This window comes from Meriones unguiculatus, chromosome 2 (assembly GCF_030254825.1).
Source record: "Meriones unguiculatus strain TT.TT164.6M chromosome 2, Bangor_MerUng_6.1, whole genome shotgun sequence".
NCBI classification, from domain to species: Eukaryota; Metazoa; Chordata; class Mammalia; order Rodentia; family Muridae; genus Meriones; species Meriones unguiculatus.
In genome coordinates, this window is record NC_083350.1 from 10,854,703 (window position 1) to 10,873,132 (window position 18,430).

At 44.0% G+C, this 18,430-nt stretch overlaps 1 protein-coding gene across 1 annotated transcript in view; it reads left to right on the forward strand.

Annotated features, from left to right (window-relative positions):
- Window positions 1–18,430, forward strand: part of Setbp1 (SET binding protein 1) — a 360,020-nt gene that overhangs the window by 12,583 nt on the left and 329,007 nt on the right. Inside the window, exon 2 of the mRNA XM_060377005.1 lies at window positions 7,214–7,842. Within this exon, the coding sequence (XP_060232988.1) occupies window positions 7,378–7,842 (465 nt within the window). The 5' untranslated portion in view covers window positions 7,214–7,377. The remainder of the gene's footprint in view (window positions 1–7,213; window positions 7,843–18,430) is intronic.

An 18,430-nucleotide genomic window follows, 5' to 3' on the forward strand; every position in this document is an offset into this window, starting at 1 on the left:
TGTGCTCTGAAATGTATAGAGGCCCATTCATAACACCAGCCCTGCATTATGGAGAGCTGGGGCCTGTAGGTAAGGCAGGCAACACGAAAATACTGAAGCTCGGTTTGTCAAGTGCTTTCATAGTAAAGTGCCCAAGGAATTGAGAGGAAGACCCCCTCTTGTCTGTCTCTGTCTTCATGTCTGTCTCTCTCTGTCTCTTTTTCTGTCTCTCTCTCTCTTGTGTGTGTGTGTGTGTGTGTGTGTGTGTGTGTGTGTGTGTGTGCGCGTGCATGCGAGTGCATTTGGAGGCAAGTGTATTCAATGGGTAAGGATAAAAGTAAATTCAGCTAGTCTTCTGGATGGAGGTGAAATGACCCAATTTATTCCAATTTATTTATTTGTTTGTTTTTATCAAGATAGAGCTTCTCTGTGTAATAGCCCTAACTAGGGCAATCAGGACTGGCTTTGTAGACTAGGTTGGCTTCAAACTCACAGAAATGCACTTGCCTCTGCCTCCCAAGTGCTGGGATTAAAGGCGTGGGCCATTACACCTGTCCTTTGACCCAGTTCTTGAGATAGCATCAAGCTAAACCTGTGTAGAAATGAGAGAGGGCGTCAAGCCGGTGGAACTAGGGGCCTTTCGTAGAGTAGTAATGCATTTCAAGGTCGTTCAGGAGCTTCTGCTGGAACCTGTGTTGGGTGAAGAACACAAGCAGTGCTTCTTGGAGGAGGTAAAATGTGATCTGGTATGTGCCTGCCAGGTGTACAAAGCACAAAAGAGGCTGCCGGGCAGGAGCATTGTCCTCTGCTGTAGACTGCAGACACATATGCGGTGTCAGCAAACTGGTGTGGGGCTATCTTCCATTCTTGCTGATTGAGAGCCAGGTATGTGTTGGGTCACTTGATCCATTTACCAGTGTTTATGGACCATTTATTCCAGGAATTTTGGCAGCAGGAAGGGTTTCAAGAAACATCACTCAGAGTTATAGGCCCTCCAAGTCAAAGGGTGACTAACTGGCTGTACTTTGACACAGGCTTTCCTTCAACATTCACTGTGAAGGGGATTTAGGGCCTCCCTCCATGTATCAAGGACTGTGACAGGCAGGGGAGATAGCATGATACTTGAACCAGTCTTGGGTGTTACCCTCAAAGTTCTTAGTGTCTAATGGGGAGAAGCTGAGGTAAAAACATAAGAGTTCCACAGGATTCAGGAATGTAGGAAGTGTCAGGAAGGGGCTGCCGCCGTGTGCCACAAAAGCACAGAAAGAGTACTGACTTGAATAAATCGGAGAAGAGATATTATTTGGTATCATTTTGCCTTTCCCTCAGGAAGGCTGGAGGAGGATTCCAGCTGTGTGCAAAGGTGCAGGAGAATCTTCTGTGACTTTCACTGGGTGCCTTTAGTAGAAAGAAAGAGGGATGAATAGTTAACTACCCCTGTTTCCAAAATCTCCTGTTAGAATCTGACAAGATAGTTTTCTCCAACTCCAGGTCTGTGAGCATAGGTGAAAAACAGAACACAGGGGAAAGAAAAAAAAAAATGATGTGTGGGAAAACACTAAAAGAGTCTTAAACTAAATGTTGTAAGAACCTGGAAGCCGGGATCATTACACTGAAAGAAAGAATGGAAAGAATAATCTCACATAACATTTGTTAGCTGGAGACAATCTACGTGGCTGCAGGGGAGACAGAACCTCACTATATTAAACAAATCAAAACACTCAACCAAACAAACTATAAAATGTGTTTTCTACCCTGAAAAAAGGGGGTGTAGTACCTGGACAACCTCCACTTTCTAGCTTTTCAAGCGCTAGCAGATATTCTGAAGAATTTTGAGGAAAAAGTTTGACCTGAGAACCATATAATCAGGTTAATGCTTCCTGTGTGAAAACATGGAAGAGGTCCCTGGTATTGCAGAATTGGCACAGAAGTCCAAGGGGATCTGAAGGTGGAAAGAGACAAGGATGAGGAGTGAGAATCTGCCTGCATTTCCTACTGTTTGCCTTTAAGAGCCCATGAAAATAAACTTTTGAAAAGTTTATCTTAACATAAGAAGCACAGTTTTTAACTATCGACATGTACATGGGGTACCCTATACCCAGTGAGAGAGATAGGAAAGACAGCATTTTTTCCTAGTGTTCCTGAGACACTGAGGCTGACCGGTGTCTCATGAGAGCTCCCAAGAGGAAGAATGAAGCCCGTAAGTTATGTCTTTTGACTCCTGTTGAATATGCCAAGGGCTTTGTCAGTTTCTGTACATTGTACATTTGGAAAGCACTGGTCAGGGTGGCAGTGGCCAGCATGCAGATGGTGACCTGGGAGCCAAGCAAGTAGGGAAGATGGATGAAACTTGGGAAGCCTCAATTTTTCATCTCTCTGTTTAGTCCAACACGTTTCTTGAATGTCTGTTCAGTGGACAGATGCTGTGCTGGGCTTTGGGATGGTAAATGGCTCAAATGCAATGGATGCCTGTTAGTAAGAGACTAAGAAGCTTTATATGGAGAAGACACTTGCAAGTGCAGTCAAGGAACTGCTGCAGGGCAAGTGTATGGATCAGGAAGTCTAAGGAACTGGTTCTCAAACCCCAGCCCATCCCGTACCTGGGAGCTGGGAGAAAGCCAAAGTGCTGGGCTGGCCCCTGGAACCTGACTCAGTATGTGCAACACACTCAGGCGCAGAATAAGTAAGTTTCCCAGGTGGAGAGCATTTTTCAGACAGGGAAAAAAACTCCCTGCGTCTTACAGATTTTGAAGGGTGGGGGAGATACTGTTTAGGACTCCCGTGAGTATTAGCATCATCTGGCCATGTGTGTTTTCCCTTGGCACTACAGAAATACTGCTGTGGGTTCAAACTGTTCAATTTGAAGTGTCCCCATAGGCCTCTGGCTGCGCACAGTAAAAGCTGCTCAGCAGTGAGTGCTCCATTTTTATTGGGGGAGGCGTGGAATCCAGCGTTCAGAGTGGCTTGTCTAGCTAGCGTCTCTCTGCCTTTGAATGCTAGAGCCAGGAGCAGAGACCCTGTTGCCACACACCAGTCTCTGCGTTCTAAGGCGTCAGTTCCGTCTTTGCTCTACTGCTCCTTAGGACCTGCTGGTGACTTATTTCCTAAGCAACCTTTTGTCCCTGCATGGATAGCCCTGCAGGCAACCACAGAAGGGTCAGTTTGTGTAGCCCTGGAGGCAGGGAACCAAGGACAGAGCATTCATTGTGTACTGCCCTCTCTGAGCCAGCTGCTGATTGCGGGAAGGCGAACAGGTCAAAAGGCTTTCACCTTGCCTGGGCTCCCACATCTCTGAGTGTGTGACTGTGCTCACACATGTGCGTTGGCAGGGGCTTTTCACAAGAGGACTGGCAGTTGTTTCCCAGACCCATCACAAAACTCAAAGAGTGTGTGTAGGCTGGCAGGTATGTGCTGGGGCGACTGAAGAACAGCAGCTTTGTGGGCCGGTAAAGTCAACAGACAGGTTAGGTTTCTTTGATCTGTGCTTTTGAAAGCCTTTTTATTTTAGGTTTTTAAGGTGATGGGGTTCATGTGGACACAGGGTCTGGATTATTATCCCCGAAATAGGCAGAAAATTTGACTGGCGCTTCCTGAGTGGGTAGAACTAATTTGGAGAGGGACTTTGAATAGCTGTCGGAGATGAATAATTTTCATTCAAAAAAAAAAACACAAACAAAAAAACCTTTTAGAGACTCTCCAGGTACTCTATCCCAGGGTGGAAATGAAGAAAGTATGAGCATTATCCAGCTGGACTTGGACTCAGCCTGAGAATGAATTGCTGCTCAATTAGAAAAATAAGATTTATGTGCTCAAAACAAGTAGAAGACAATGCAAGACTGGCATTTAGGGGCATCTACAGAGCTGGGTGAAGTGTAAGTCAGGCCAGGGAGTAAGTGCCGTCAGCCAGAGTTTGTAACGCTGTCACTATGGAGATGTACATCCTGGGAAATAACCTGGAGCTGAGCGGAGGCTCAGGGCCTGCTTGGCTTGTTAATTTTTCATTCATTTCTTCATAGCAAACATTTAAAGTGGACTAGTCCTATGCTAGAGTGCAGGGATCGATGGCAGCAAATTTAAGAACTGGTTCTATGAAAATGCCAGTGCAGAAAGAACTCCGTGGAGACAGGTCTTGGCTGAGGAGACACTTAAACTCAGTAGCTAACATGGCCTGAGACTAGACTCAATGTGACACTGGGATTGTGGGTCTGGAATGGCTGCTTGAAAAGCTTGGGGCTGTTTGTAATGGCCTTCTTATTTTACCTATAGTGTGTGTTGTAAGAAACTCCAACTGCCCCCCACCCCAACTCCAGCCGGTCCAGGCCCTCAAGAAATCACCATCAGATTTCAGCAGGAGGTCTACTATCTGTTTACTATTAAGTTTCCTAGTTCTGCCACAATATGAGGACTGCATTGCCCTAAAACCAAGCTTCTCCTACTCCCATTACCCGTAAGAAGTCCAAACTCACTAGTGTGTCATTCAAGGTCCTCACAATCCAGCTGCAGCCTTTTATTTGCTGTACCTCTCACCAGTCTAACTTGGTGCCGGACCCCTCCCTCCTTAGCCACACATCAGTTTGCTCCTTTCTTAACATAATCCTACATGTTCCTGGCTCACTCTTCGCCTGTGTTGTACTGTCTGTCCTTTGCTATTGTGTCTTTCTTCTTTCCATTTTTCTTTTTGTTCTTTCATGCTGTAGTTAAGTGTGGCATGTATGTATGTTTGCATGTAGACAGATATGTGTTCGTGCATTTGTGTGTGGACGTGTGTTCGAGTATGTGTGTGTGTTTATGCGTGCATTCCTGCCTACAGGCAACTGTGGAGGCCTGAGATTAATATTGTTGGTTTCCACAGCCAGCTTGCTCCTGGGACTCGCATCTCCCCCTCCTGAGCTTGTAATTACAAGCAAGCCCGCTTGAACTGGAGTGGTTCTGGGGATCTCCATTGAGATTCTCTTGCATATGAGGTAGACCCTTTAACAAGCAATTCATCACCCTAGTGGCCCACCCTCATCAGGGTCTTCCTACTTTCTTTCTATAGCTGCCTAAGGTCCCCGAAACTGTTTGCTCTTCTTATAGCATTCCTTTGCTGGTGCTGTAACTTTCTTCAGATTTGCTTTTCAGACCTCTAATCAAGAGTGAGGGAAAGAGGAATTGAGAAACAATTGTTGAATTAGATTTTATTTTTATGGATCTCTTACTGCTATGTCTTAATAATTATTGACTCATACAGTTAAAAATATGAAAATCTCAAGCAAACCACTTTTAAATGGGAGATGCTTTCTTCATGATAATTATGTACCTACTTCATTCCTATCTGCTCATCTGTAGGTAGTGCTTCATCTTCTTTCATCTCATTTCATCTGCTCTGGTTTGAAGTTTAGATGAATATAGGAATATTGGCCTACCAGAGAGAAAGACTTTAGAATTGATTTTTAAAGTAAGTGTCATGTGATCTAAATTAATTCTCCAACTGCAGAAAATCTTGTTAGTCACCTGAGTTGCAGGTGTTATGTAGTGTTTTTGTGGTAGCCTCAGCAAAGGTGCTCATAATTTTACTAGGGAAGTCTTATCACTTTCAGAAGAAAAAATGTACTATTGTGTCTTTCTTTCAGAATAAAACTTCTGGTAAATATGCCAGGACAGCCAGGAGTGTGCAGGGCTGAGCCGTTTCTAAGATCTGAGTATGTTTCTGGGCTTCTCTGCAATGTGAGACCTGTTTGGAGGTTTCTTGCCTTAGCTTCTTCCTCCTCTGGCTTTCTGGCAGGTTTCTGGCTGAGAACATGCTGTTTTCAGAGCCCGGAGACACATACTCAGCTGTCAGGTTCCAGTGCTTGGCTGGTCTCAATGTGTTCTTACAAGCCTCGTGGGGAACACTTGGTAGGTAGGGACATTTGATGACCAGTTCTTTAAACTGTTGGGCTTGTAGGTAGAAACAGAAAATGTGTAGAAATGTTCTCTGCTGGCAATAGGGAGAGTGCTCAGTGGGTAAGAAGGAAGGTTTGGAATTAATGAAACCTCATCCTTAGGTTAGGAAAATTTGGTGGTTTATATAGCTCTGGAACATTAAGCTTTCCCTTACAGATTGATATTTGGGCTTGCCTTTGGCTTTTGCAGTCAAGAGTCTGAACTAGGGAATAGAGGGATGGTGGTGAGTAAGGGGGAGAGTTGGCTCATCCTGTGATTGTCTGGAGAAGCCTGATTTTTCTCTTCGCATCTTGGAGGGAAGTGGGAAGAGAAGATGGTAGGAAGATTCCTGACATTTTCAGTGACTTGTGAAATGCTGCTTCTCTCTCTTTCTTTTGCTGTTCTGTTATATGGACATAACAACTCTTTATCTAAGGAACAGGAAAGAAGGTCAAAATTGTATAAATGGCTATTTTACGTAAGTAGTGGAAATGATTAAATACCTTATGTTTCTGTTGATAAAAACATTTTAAAAGTCTGTTTTGCATTAATACCAGATTTCTATTGAAATCTTTTGCTTTTTTTTTCCCTCTTTCACCTATGTTTAAGAGCTAGCTCACCATGTGTGGTGGTTTGTGTGGATAATCCGAGCTTTGGTAGGCTTAGTCAGGAGTATTGCCACAAATAGAGTTCAGCATCAGCTACACAGTAAATTCCAGACTAGCCTAGGCTACAAAATGAGATCCTGTCTCATAGAATGAGAGACAAACCCCCTAAAGCAAATGGAACAAACAAACAATGACAAAAACTAAAAGACTTTGCATAATGGAAATTATGTATGATTCGTTTATTGACAAGTGATGACAGACAGCCAGGAGATGGACTAAAGGGTGCCCATCCTATAGAAGCAGGGAGAGGGGGGCTTCTCATAGGCAGCTAGAGTGATGTTCATTTTACAAACTTCCTCAGAGGGAAGTAAGAGAAGAAGCCACCTAGATACAATTCCCACAGACCCCTGTCAGCACTCAGACGTCTCTTTCATTGTGGTTGGTTTTCCTGGTGATGGCATCCGCTGTGGCTTCGGTGTAAGAAACCTCCTGTTGTTACTGGCTGTGGACTCACCTCTCTTATCTTTCTTGTTAGGCCTGCGGCCATAATAATTAGTACTAACCCATCATGACGGCACGTGTGCTCTAGCATAATTCATATTGGTTATGGCCACATTCTGACCGACTCTCTGTAGGCACGTGGGAAGGGACCATAGAAACTGACATTGGATCTTTTGGGGTCTCCTACCATAGCCAATTATCTCTCTGCTTCTCAATTGCAGATCTGATTCCTACTGAGGACTTCACCACATCTCCATTCTTGGGACAGTAAACCCAGCGGCTGGACTACTGTGCTCTTGGAACTTTGGGTGTCCTCTCTTTTGACCTTTTCCACTTCCCCTTGTCTCTTCCCCTCCCGAGAACTCCTGAAAACTGTAGGATTATCATGGAGTCCAGGGAAATTTTAAGCAGCTCCCGGCAAAGAGGGAGTGAGTCGGAATTCCTTCCAGGCTCCTCATCCAAGTCCCCAGCAGCTCCCGGCTGTTCAGGAGAGCCCTTGAAAGGCATCTCTGTGGGTGGAGAACGCATGGAGCCAGAGGAGGAGGATGAATTGGGCTCAGGAAGAGATGTGGATTGCAACTCTAATGCAGACAGTGAGAAATGGGTGGCTGGAGATGGCTTGGAAGAGCAAGAGTTCTCCATCAAAGAGGCAAACTTCACTGAAGGGAGTTTGAAGTTGAAGATTCAGACCACAAAGCGGGCTAAGAAACCCCCCAAAAACCTGGAGAATTATATCTGCCCACCTGAGATTAAGATCACCATAAAGCAGTCTGGGGATCAGAAGGTGTCTCGTGCTGGGAAAAATAACAAAGCTACAAAAGAAGAAGAAAGAAACCACTCCAAAAAGAAGGTAGGAAACTGTGCCTTGCAGGTTTGGTTTTGTTTCTGTTTTTGCTATTCTGTCATCAACTTTTAAAGGTCAATTTACTTTTGAATATATTTGCTTTTGAATTACCGGCCTCTTTGACAGAATATTTAGGGCCTACCGCCAACTCTCAGAGATAATATAGTATAATGTTGAGTTTATCATTATATTTTATACTCACCTGGGAAACATAAGCTACTGGGAAATTATAATTTGGGATCACATCCTGTTTATTGGGTAATAGCCTACAGGATAGGTCAGCCAAGTCTTGCAAAAAGTTTGAGCTACTTTTTAAAAGTTGTAATGTTTGTATCTGTTTTCCTGGCTGGTTGATCTGAGCAGTCAAGACGTGTGCAAACTAACTTTTGGTTTCATTTGTTAGTGTTGTAGCTCTTTCTACAAGCGCTGTTTTCATCAGGAAAACAGGAAGCGCTGTTTTCATCAGGATGGAGTCTTCTGTATGACCAAGAGATGGTCATCCTGAGAACAAGCCCTCAGAGAGCAATATTAGAGGAGGGAACAAGAAAAAGCGAAGGTGTGGGGTTCAACTGACTGAATCATAGTCTGAGACATGGTGAACCTTTATGTCTCTACGTTGACATATCTGGTCCACTGTGCCACTACATGTCCATCACAGGCATGAAGACAAAGGTGCTCGGTAGAATCAGTTTATTGGGAATGGACGTGTCCATGATTTATTGGGTTATTGTGTGTGTGTGTGTGTGTGTGTGTGTGTGTGTGTGTGTGTGTGTGTGTGTGTAATTATAGCGGTCTCCTTTCTGGGGATGTTACTCAGCCTTGTGAGAGCAGAAGATTGGCCCAGCATCAAAAGCATTTTTGCCTTCAGGAATCTTAGCAGCCTGAGCATGGCTGTGAAAGACAGTTTGGTTGAGGTTTAGGTGATAGGTAGGTATTAATCAGGTTCTGTCTTTCACTGATGTATAATTAGTCAATTATATGTGCTAGATGGAGTGTGACTACTTAAAGTGGCCCTGGAATGTTCCTGTCATCAGGGGACTTATGAGTTTCATGGCACTCATTCAACAAAAATGCACAGAGACCATGTTCTTTAGCGCAGACCTGGGTCTGTCCTTATGTCAGGTGTTTGCACTGATATTTTGCAAATTGAAAACTGAAGATATGAGCTAGAAGCTTCGTTCGAATGTGGCAATTCCTCGCAGTTTTCTCAACAAGCTTGTCCTGTGTTTAAAACTGAAACTTCTTCATCCAGAAGCCTCAATTCCAGGAAACCAGGACAGTTGGTTCACTGCTACGTTAGTATTTTGGGACACAGAGGAATAAACATTGGCTTCATTTGCCAGAGCGTGTGGGTCACACACTCCTCTCCTCCCATTACAACTTTGCAGCCATTAATGAGCGCTCTGTTTTGAAAACAAAGGTTATCTTCATACCTGACAGGAACTTTTGAGTCACTTATAAAGTGACATTGTTGCCTTGGAGTTGTGTGTCTTCAGCTTTGCAAATGAGCACTGCTATCTGTGACCACTGCAATGGCCCAGCTCTTTGTGTGATGCTGAACTGTGTGTGTGTGTGTATTGAGGGGGTATCCTGAAAGCTGTTACCTTTGGTGATTATTTTCTCTCTGTTCCTATCCCCATACTGGGATTTGTGTAGCAGCTCATAGTTTGGGTATTCAACCCCAAATTCAGTCCAAACTGAAGTGTGACTGAGGCCAGCCATTCTCATCCAAGAAACAAGGTGGTTTTCTTAGAAAGAAAGATGAAATCCCATTTTTGAGCATGTGGTTTGACTCCTGTGGTAAGCATTTTTATGCCTCACAGCTGGAAGGAGTGGGAAAGAAGGGGGCCAGAGTTCAATGTGAAGTGGTGTTTTATGATGTCACTATGACGGAATAGCTTATAAAAGGTCTTAGCTTTTAGAAACTTGCTTCATATTGTATATCTCTATCTTCTCTACATTCACACTGAAAGTTGTTACTTTTTAGGAATGAATGAATAAAGTTACTAGCATGAGGTTGTAATTCTTTGATAAATAACAAGAACATTCTCTTATCTCTATTGGGGTAGAATACTGACTTCATTGCCCTTCAAATTCCTGTCGTTTTGCAGAGATGAAACAAAAGCTGAGGTTGAGGATGTGTGTGGAAACTTTGCCTGTGATTATACGGAAAAACTCAGTGGTGTAAACTTGTAGAACTCCTTCTATAAATTGGAAACACATGATGAATGATAGGGACAAGAAAGGATGAAGATGGTGTCTTGTATAAAACAGATCAGTACCTATTCCTGAGGTACAGGCTTTTGTGTCTCTTGGTGAGGTGAGCTGTATTCTGAAGATGTGTAATGGAGCTGCCCCTCGGAACCAGGTCCTACTCCAGGAGTACCCAGAGGCCGCATGAACCTGGTCCTTGAGTGGGTGGAGGCTTTTTCTTGGGGGCATTTGGATGCATGTTCTGACACTGAGCAAAGGTTGGCAACCACAGCCTGTGGGCCAAATTCAGCCCCTTTCCTGTTTTTCTACAGCCCACACACAAAAAATAGTTTTTACATTTCTAAAAAGATTTTTAAAACTCAAAGAAAAAGAAATATTTTGAAGTATGTTCAACTTCTTTGAAATTCAAATTTCAGAGTCCATAAATAAAGTTTTAATGGAGTGAGGCCAAGTCCACTCGATTACAGATTACATTTTGTCTGTGACTGCTTTGTTATTGCAATGGTAGAGTTGGGCAGCTGTCACCCTGATACTGGCCTTTAGAGCTTAAACTATTTACCAACTGGGTCTTATACAAAATGTTTGAAGTTTAGGAGAAAGCTCAATCAGTAAAGTGCTTGCCATGCAATGTAAGGATCTGACTTTGGGTCCCAGAACCCCCCTCCAAAAATAAGATAAAATAAAAAAGTAGTATGTTTGATGTAACAGTAATCCTGGCACAGATGGGGTGGAGACAGGAAGGTGGCTGGGGCTTCCTACACAGCTAGATTTGCTAAACTCCAGGCCTAGTAAATGACCCTGTCTCTCAAAACATAAGGTGAAAAGTAATTGAGGAAAACACTTTATATCAATTTCTGACTTAATGTACTTGCGTGCAATTAACCCACCTCCCCCAGTGTTTATCAAATTGGCTTATGGGAGGACGAGTTTCAGGATAGCAAGGTTCCTGCTTCATTTTGGTTTGTTTTGAATGTCTTGGGGTTCAAGTCTGGAGGCTGGGAGAAGTTGATTGTTACAGTATGTTCTTTTATTTTATTATTAAGTGAAGGGATTAGTAGTTTATTCAGGTGATTGTATGATAGCCTCGGGCAAAGAGAACTTAGGTTGGGTTCCACATGATTTTCTGTTTTAGATAAGGAAAACTCCCTGGGAAAATTGTAATGTGACTCGGCCATCACGAACACAAACATGTTCTTTACTGTGGTCATGGCGGCTGCAATGGTCTTAAGCTTTGGGATCTGTTCAGTATGCTGTAGCACTTCCTTTCCAAATTTCAAACCTAGGACTAACCCTCCAATCTGGAGAGCATTTGTGGATGGAGAGGGAACACAGTCACTTCAGTGGAAGAACTCATGAAAAGAGCACCTCATTGCGCAAGGCTGATGGAATTCTCTAACAGCCATAGGGAGTTAGGATAGGGGTCTGGATGGTCTACAGCCAAGGGCTGAGGACAATTGGCTTGTGAGAAGGTCACCAGCACTGGGTGGTGGGTGGAGATGCTCAGAACATATTTCCCGGGCTTTGTGGAGAGAGAGCAGACAAGGGCCTTGTTTGTTTTTGTTTTGGTTTTTTGTTTGTTTGTTTGGGTTTTTTGTTTGTTTGTTTGTTTGTTTGTTTGTTTTTGTCAGATCACCAGCAATGTCCCATTTCATAGTTTCTCAGGTCAGTAACATTGTACCTTGTGCTCAGACTGGCTTCCTTTCAGGGAAGTCAATAAAAACCGTAGAGAACATGAGGATGAATCTCTAGAGGCAAGTTCAGGTTCACAACACATATGATGTTAAAAGTTCTGGTGGTGGCAGAGATCTGAGGGTGCTCTCAGCTCAGAGTTTAGCAGCTTTGTGTGAGGAGAAGGGATTAGTGACACTGGTCTAAATTCAACAGCAAGAGAAGGGGTGGGGTGTCCTAGTTAGAATCACTCCCCTCTGGAGTGGCTCTGTCTATTTGGATCCTTATTGTAACTTTGCTGAGGCCCAGTTTCCTCATCTTACAAATTTAGATGAATATTTCTACGTGCTTTAACTTGGAAGACTAAGGGGAAACTGACTAATTTACTTCAGCACTATATAATCGTAAGAGTTCCGATTTATTGAGTCCCATTGCCTGCTAGCGCTCTTTTGGCTGATTGGTATGGACTCACCTTCTTTGTTAGCCCATAGGACAAATCTTGCCAGTAAATACTCATTAAAAGAGGAAGAATTCGTGGTTCTGACTGCTGTGAGGGAGGATGAGTGAGAATGGGTAAGATTTGACTTTGGAGTTGGTTTTGTTAGACTGTAAAGGCAATTTATCCCAGTCCCTAAAAGATCAGGACTACGGGATCAATCCTCTCATACCAGATAGAAGAGCAAGATCACCCTTGGATGCATTTTCTTTATATCCAAATATTGAAGAGAGTACAAGATAGCTTACTCATGAATTTAAGTCTTATTTTCCTATATTGCGTTTATTAAATTTATTTGCCTTTGATGAAAATATAACTTCTATTTCGTGTCTTTTGACATAATCTGATTTTTTCTGCTTTGCTAGTTAAATCAGGAGAAATTACTTCCTCTAGCACAGAGGACTTAAACCGCGTGTTATCAAGTGCCCACTATGAGGCAAAGAATGTGCACAGACTTGTACCTCGCCTTGGCTACCTCACCTTGGCTACCACTGCGTGTCTGGGCAGACTTTGTGTTGTGTTTCAAGTGTAACCCTCTCTTGGGAAGCCTTTCTTTTCTCCATCCTCAAATAGCATCTCCTTTATGTCAAGAACATAAAGCGTGGGCAGCAAAAAGGATTTTCGGGTGCTATGGACGGAAAGAAGAGTAAAATCAGCTTTATGGAAATGAATGGGTTGGATTTGACCCTGCAAGTATAGGGCAGAGCATCAGGGATTGAACAGGGGAGAAGAGATGTTCGGGGTGTGGTGCACGAGAGAAGGGGCCTCTGGGTAAAGTGGTCATACGCAAGGATGATCTTCTCTAGCGTTGCCCACCTTTCCTGGAGTGGGCAGAGTGGCACATTTCTATTTTGGCCCTCTGTGGTATGCTGGGTAGGCGAGGAGTGGATAGCTAAGGCGCTGCTGGGCAGGGGTTGACCGAGATTAACCTCAGCTGAAGCTATTAACAGTTCTGATCGTCTGGCCATTGTTCCTCCTCCAGTCTCCACTCTGGTCAGTGTCTGTGAGCATCAGTCTGAGCCCCTCTTCTCCTGTGGCTCAGACGCCCCTCCTTTGCCATTATTCTGGACAGCACCTTGTCTTGTCTCTCCCGTGTGCATTGTCTGCCTAAGCATGGGAATGCTGTGTTTGCAGCTCTGGGGTGTTTCTGCTTCTTCTGTCACGACAGCTGCACCTGGCCAGCGGGGCAGGTCTTGCCGCCATTTCTGTGTAAAAGGCTGAATTTATCTTCTTAATTAAGTATTTCTGCTATGACTTATTTGTTTATCCTTTCAGAGTAGCACATTCTTTTTTACCTGTCACTCAGGAAGTGTTTACAGTGTGAAGACTCTGGTTATTTCATAGCATAAAATAAATAAAATAGCAGCTGTAGGGTATGTGACCCTCAGCTGAAAGTTTTGCTTCCCAGGGCAACAGGGAATATTTCACAGGAAAAAGGGAAGGAATAAGAGAGAAAACTGGAGGTGAAACTGGGATCCACTCTTATGGAAAACTCAAACAGAAGGCTTTGCCTCCCTCAGTCTCCATGTCTGAATTCGCACTAAAAGCATCCAGAGCTATTCAGGCCAGGATGCCAGCTTTAAGATGCTATTACTCATGTAGATGTTTCACCTCAATCTTGGCAACTGTTTCTATCATCAAATTGTCCCCTCCCCTCGGCATATCAAAAGCCTTAAAGTCATGGAGCAGGTGACTGAGTTGAGCATTGAAAGCATTGAGATTTACTTTCAAAGAGGATATTCTGCTGTTTTTTTTTTTTTTTTTTTAGTTATTTCCCACCATGTCACTGGTTTCTTCTATATTTTTTTGTTGGTGGTGGTTTTTTTGGAGGGGGCATGGTTAGGATTCTCTAAGAGCTTAAATCATCTAGCTGGCCTACTACCTCTTGGGTTTAATATTATCTTGGTAGTCAGTTTCTCCTCAGATTTCCTCAAGAACATTTTAATGTTGATCTATCTATCTATCTGTCTGTCTGTCTGTCTATCTATCTATCATCTATCTATTTATTGAACTCTGTGTCATTCAGGGTCAATGTGCTACAAGAACCAGAAAGAAACTTGAGTGTTGTTCTGAGGGAGTGTTACTCCTATACCATAGGTATGAGTGCTGTTTGCTCATTGACTGGGTATATTTTCCACAGGAGGACCCCACAGTGAGAGAGTGTGATAGGACATGATAGCCCAGCCCCGGGCAACTTTTTCAGCCTCTTGAACTTTTGACTGCATGGGCTGTGTGAAGGTCAGGACCACACAAGTGTTCCCATGTTGTCGTGGTGTGGAGGAGTGTTTGTCAGCATTCCTTGGATAGATTTCTGTCTTTCCTTTCTCTGACAAAGCACCTGAAGTTCCCCGGTGTGTGCCAAGGGCAGGCACAGTGACCCACACGGTTCTGGGCTCTAGGAGGCTGGGCTATGCTGCGTGTGTCTTCTGCTAATGTTTGCGTGAGCACCTGTGAAGCAGGGCAAGGTGGTTTTGGGTGGTGGCGGTGAGGTGGTAGGAAGATTGCTATGGGATTTATTTAGAGGTGTTAAAGGTCTTCTGTCTCTGTGGTCATTTAGGTCACAAACCCAGATTCCTGCCAAGTGAAGCAGTGACTCAGAATGAAAGTCCTGAAGTGTCAAAGGGACCAGCGCCACCACATGCAGCTCAGCTGGCAGCAGCCATGCTGCCGTTCTTTGCAAAGGAGGGCCCTTCAGCATCTTGTAGTTCATACCCACAGGAAGTCTTGCTATCCCCACTTTTCCACAAAACCTCCGGTTTATTTTTCTTATTTCTTTCTTTGTTTGTTCTGAGACGGGGTCTTGTTGTGCAGTTCAGGCCTTAGATCACCGTCCTCTTTCTCAGCCCTTCCGCGCTGGAATTATAGGCATGCCCCTCAACGACCAGCTTGCCTTTCTTTCTTTCTTTCTTTCTTTCTTTCTTTCTTTCTTTCTTTCTTTCTTTCTGTCTGTCTGTCTGTCTTTCTTTCTTTCTTTCTTTCTTTCTTTCTTTCTTTCTTATTAAAGGCAATAGGAAAAAAATTGTTATTTGTCTTTCTCTCCAGCTTTAACTCTTAGGATTCCTGCTTTCTCAATAAAAATTTTAAATTAAAATTTAAAAAAAAGGTTATTTTCAAAGTGTTCCATGTAGAACATCCCAGGGCGTGCTCACCTATCAGCCTTGCTTGTTCACCAGCAGGTTCTTTGGCTAGGGGGTCCTTGGGTACTGCTGAGGGAGCTGTGGCCAGATTGTGGGCATGCGGCAGGGCCATTCTTACATCCAGGCCCAGAGACCTTGCTACCAGCTTGTGGCAGCTTGAAATAAAGACAAACACTCATCATGACTTATGAGATTCTGAAGTTTTGTTGTTCACCATAAACTGTAAACTCATCATTGGTACAGGAGGACCAACTGTTTGGAGGATGGGTTTCACTTTGACCCTCAGAGGCATGACAATAAGCCTATGGAGTCTCACTCCAAAGAGGAAGGATCATTGGCCAGAGGGACAGAGGCGAAGATAGTTAACCGAGCTAGAGGTCCCCAGGTGACGACAGTGGATACACACAGACACCCACATGGACTCTCAGTCAGGGAACATCATGACAAGGGTACTGAAGTGTTAGGAGAAGCAGCGAGCCCCCAGTGCCAACGGTAGGCAAGCTGAGACACAGTCCCAGCCAAGTGTGTCAGCATGGGGCCTGCCATGGACACGCATTGCAGCAGACCTGTGCTGTGCTATTTGTTGGGTGCTTTTCCAGCTCCTGTGGTATTCCAGCAGCTCCCTGAGGGCAAGGGGCCTCTGGCCACCTTGAGTGAACATTTCTCTCTGAAGTTGCAGTCACGTCACAACACCCCATCCGCAACACACCCTGAATGTACCTCCATGCCCAGAGTCAAATTCCCTCAGCTCCCCCTTGGCCTGTGACCTCACCAGGGAAACAATGGAGGCCTTTCTTTGGTCTGAAAGGTCCAAGCAGTTCCTACCTTGTGAGGCCATTTGATAATCATCATTAGTATCATTTACAGGTGGCTTCAATGTGTTTTCTAGACCTTGTTTACTGGGTATTTTTCCCAGATGATCTTTGCCTCCTGTGCTGGCTAGTTGTACTGTGAGGGATAGGAAGTGTGGCCTCAGTCCCTTACGATGGTCATTGTACCTTAACAATAAATTCATTTATAAAGAGAAATGTGCATAGGATTGCAAGCAGCTTTCATGCCAGGTCAGCTGGTTTACTGGTTCAGTGTTCTGAATGAGAAGCCAGATCTGGAATTACAGGCTATTCATCATATCCGGGACCCCTGGGGGGGGGGGTCTAACTTAGAGCAGGTATTTCTCACTGGACCAGGGTGTACCTAAAGTGATCTACTTGAGAGAACAATGGAACGCTTCATGATTTTTCCATCTGTCCTTAGGGGGACAAGGAGGTAGAAAGCAATTTATTTGGGTGCTTGGCTCTTCCTTTGACCTTTTCTGAGCTGCTCCAGTTATCCTACTTGCATACTCCCATTTCAATGAACAGTGAAATACTGCTAGAATGAGCTTTGAGTGGCATATACACACATATACACACATATACATACGCACACATAGACACATAGATACGCACACACATTTTATATAGATATACAGCTCTAAGGCTCAGAGTTCCGTTAGGTGTCTGAGAACAAGCAATCAAACCTACTGAAAAAACAGGCTAGAATCAGTACTTGGTCAATAGGCAGGGGAATGACAAAAGGGGTTTTAGATCAGTACTGGGGAAGGGTCCACCCTCCTGTCACCTTTCAGAAGAGTGGTTATCACCAAAACTGTGGAGAGTCTGAGCTTTTCTTTTAGAGAACCTATGAAATGAGGTTATTTGGCTGCTGATGGGGGTGGTTGTGGAGGGGGCTTGCTGACTGGGGGGGGCTCGTGAAGGGGACTTGCTGATGGTGGGGCTCGTGGAGCAGGCTTGCTGATGGGGGGGCTCCTGGAGGGGACTTGCTGATGGGGGAGGGCTCATGGAGGGGACTTGCTGACTGGGGGAGGCTTGTGGAGGGGACTTGAAGGGGACTTGCTGATGGTGGGGCTCGTGGAGCAGGCTTGCTGATGGGGGGGCTCCTGGAGGGGACTTGCTGATGGGGGGGCTCCTGGAGGAGACTTGCTACTTCCAGGCAATTTCTGTTTTAGAAGGCTCTTTTGTACTTTGCACTAATGTTCTCTCCTATAAAGCCTAAATATTTCCACTTCCTCAGAGTGATCTTCAGATCTCTCATGTCAAATTACCCTGATTCTTGTCTTAGAAATACAGGTTTGTCAGTGTCCTTAAAAGGCATAGGTGTGGAGAATGTAGAGAGCAGACTACATTTCCAAGGAGTGACTTGGCCTGCAGAACACCAGGGGGTTGAGACCTTCCCTGTGTAAGACACGGTGCCTCTAAAATATGACCCTGGGCCATATCAGCTTTCTGGCAGCTTTATTGCTGTAGATGTACACTGAACTCAAGGAACCTCGCCAAATTAATACTGTTTTGTGTTATTTCTGATGATCTTAGCCATCATAGCTACCTTCAGTGGATTCTATGGGCCAAATTTCAGGTTTTTCATTGTGTTTTTACTCTCATGTTTTTCTGCACCCTTGGCAGAGGTGAGAATTAAGTTAGTGGAATTGTTGGGGAAGTAGTAGAAATCAGGAACTCATCCTTTAAAGCTGTAAGCAGGCTCCCTATTAAACGCCTTCTTTTTTAAGAGCTGCTTTGGTCATGCTGTGTTTTCCGTTACTAAGACACAAGGTCTAAAGATTAGTTGCTATTAAGACTATACTAGATATAAACCAGTTTGACCATAAAAATCTAGAGCTGCATCATCAAAGCTCCTTACTGTTGTGATGGTGCTATTTGGCATGTTGAAGTCTGATTCTGTAGGTCTTGTAAATCAAAGGAGACATTGGCAGAATTGTCAGGAATGTACAAACAGTATTTTGTTTGCAGTTAGGAAGGACATGTGAGATCTTTAATCTGTTAGCATCTGGGGAGGCTGTGATTAGTCTACCTGGCATTATGGTAGCTCACACTGAGAGTTTAGTCAAGGCATTTAAACCTGGATGTTTGTCTTTAAAAGCCTAGTTTTGAAATACAGTATTATAAACTATTTTAATCTTTGGTTGTATTTTTCTGTGATGTGTTTAAGATCAAGTAGGTGGCCAAAATATAACCCTTTTCTCTCCCTGGCATGTTCAGTTAAGGATATGATCCTTCAGTTG